Here is a 2,691-nt window from a genome sequence, read left to right on the forward strand (position 1 = left end):
AGTCAAAACCTTTACCGAATATACGCTACAACCAATAGCTAACGAAGCTGGAGCAGATAATGTTGTCGTATTATCAATTAATTTTTGGTTTTACAATCAACAATTAAATTATAATGGCACAAAAAGTCTACTCCTATAATAGGTCTAGTCACATCCGCAACCACGAATCGCCAAGGATAAACACGACGAAGTCCTAGGTCAAGATTCAGGTCCGCGTAGCCGTAAGTCTTGATGGTCGTCCCGTTGGCTGCGATGAGTTCGTAGCTCGTAGGTGCTCGACGTTCGCGCAGCAGACGCCTGGGGAAAACGCAGAGGTCGCTACCTGTGTCGACCAAAAACTGCGTTTTTGTGTGGCGGTCTGGTACAAAGAGGCGACCCGGGGAAACGGGGCAATCGTCAGTCGCCATTATCGACTGCCCATGGCATTTCCCGCTGGCTTGTAATCGCACGGCTGTATACATCTTCGCGCCTTGGTTCCAAAGTTGATATGGTACCAGCAGATCGGAGAACGACGATAACTGGACGTCGACCGCGTCCTACTTCGGGATGAAGATCGCCGACGCCGTGGTCTAGATCGATCAGGAAGTGGAGGAACACGAGAGCGGTCTTCTAGCTTCGCTTCCAATCTTGCCACCATCAGCTTAAGTTCTGCGATTTCATTTGAAAAATTGCCGCTGGAGGAACACGTGCATGTTGAAGCTGACGCAACTTTGGCAGGCACAGTTAGATCCTGGACTCGATCAGCTAATTCCGCTAGTTGCTCCAATGACTGAGATGTTTGGGATGCCAGAACCGTTTGAATATCTCTGGGCAAACGGTCACACCAAATGGTCCTCAAAAAATCATCCGGGAAATTTGGGCCAGCCAAGTCCTGAAGATGCCGAAGAAATTGTGATGGTTTCCGGTCTCCTAGTTGCTCATGAGTCAGGACCTGTCTCATTTTCTTTTCTATTGAGGCGGTCAAACGCCTAATAAGCTCGTTTTTAAGTTTTTGGTACTTATTCCTAAGTGGAGGATTAGTAATGATGTCCTTTACCTCTTTGGCAGTTGTGATGTCCAAGTTGCTGAGGACGTTGGAAAATTTTGAAGCATCGTCAGTAATGCCATAATTATCAAACTGTCCCTCCAATAAAGCAAACCAAATTTCGGGCTCGTCCGGAGAAAATTTTGGTACCTTCAATTTCACCGGAAGGTCATATGAAGGACGATCCGTCGACTCGTGCACTCTTCTGGCACGACGGGTGACGTTGTCGTGTTCGCCACCACGACGTGATTCGACAGTTTTGCTGGAATCACTACTGTCGCTCATTATTGCGTCTTCCTCGGGGTCACCAATGTAGCGTTGTATGTGGCAAGTGGCAGTAAGCGTGAGGCGTAACAGGATATAGCAGAGAAGTAAAAGTTCACAGGTAGTTCACACAGTATATTGTTCCACACACACACTAAGAAGGAAAAGTCAGAAGGGTTGTAAGCGACAGATTAAGACAGTTCACAGGTAGAAGTAGAAAACACGAGAAAATAACACTAAACTAAATACAGAACGGATCACAAAACTATTGCGTTCACGAGCGAGTGCTAATTGCGTTGAAGCGTATATTGTCACACGTAGGATCATACTGGTCATTCCTATTTTTTTCGTCGTCGGTTGCTTCGGGGTATTCGTGCCCTCGATCTACGCACCTCGGGTGCGTGCCGATACTACACACACTCGTGCGCACCGCTATGTCGCAGTGCGTAACGCGTCATCACATTGTTCACAAAACAACCAGCTGAGTCATTCGTGTCAATGTTTCATTCTCCGTGCATTCAATGCAGGTGAGTGCTCACAATTTTTTATAGTTAGTTAAAAGAGCATAGCATGCGCTGACACCCGAATTTATTTAAATTCTAGAGCACTTACCAGCCCTTAAAATTATTGTCTCGAATATAAACGAATTCGATAGCTTGGTTGCTTTTATAGAGTAAAGACTGACCGGATTTTAGTGTGGCTAAAATTAGTTCCATTCAATAAAATTTAAGTCTTACGACATAGGGTATTAAGAACTATCAACCACTTCCCCAAACATTTTGCGCACAACACTTTCTTATTATGACACTATCATTAACATTATAGATTTATAGAAAAATATACTCCATTCATTCCACTCAACGTTGTACTGAAGACAAGAACATTTGTTGTTATAAACCGCAGTCATTCTTAACCGGGTGTATTGTCAAGTTGCCAGATTTAGCGTCCCACAGGACAGCTCGGCGTAATTACCATGTCAATTTTTTTATTCCGCAAACGCGATGCAGGCGGCCATTTATAAATAGACGTGAATGTATTCAAAACATTAAGCATGAATTTGTGAATATGAATGTACTTATATTGTTTGAAACGCCTCGTTTAGTAACATCAAGTACGAATGTGTAAATATGAATGTATATTGTTTTGAATCGCTTCGTTAGTTTAGTCGGTGTGAAATGTAGTGAGTTCGATATCTATATTGGTAATGAAAGTATGTTTTTAGGTTTCAAATAAATGCTCAAGTAAGAAAGTGTGCCTGATATAGCTTATAATAGCGGTTTCCCTTCGCTGGCGTGGTTGTATTGCGTACGTTGTGCGACTCTGCTCTGAGATCCCAAGTTCGAATCCTGGTCGGGCAGTGATACCGAGAACTAATAATTGTATCAACAGTACAATTAATTTAA

General features: G+C 43.4%; 1 protein-coding gene across 1 annotated transcript; it reads right to left on the reverse strand.

Moving 5' to 3' along the window:
- Positions 1 to 406: 406 nt before the first annotated feature.
- Positions 407 to 1,309, reverse strand: LOC119189835. Its single transcript, XM_037440499.1, has one exon. The coding sequence runs from the start codon at positions 1,307 to 1,309 to the stop codon at positions 407 to 409; it is 903 nt and encodes a 300-aa protein (XP_037296396.1).
- Positions 1,310 to 2,691: the final 1,382 nt, after the last annotated feature.

The sequence above is a fragment of the Manduca sexta genome, chromosome 19 (genome assembly GCF_014839805.1).
Source record: "Manduca sexta isolate Smith_Timp_Sample1 chromosome 19, JHU_Msex_v1.0, whole genome shotgun sequence".
Lineage (NCBI taxonomy): Eukaryota > Metazoa > Arthropoda > Insecta > Lepidoptera > Sphingidae > Manduca > Manduca sexta.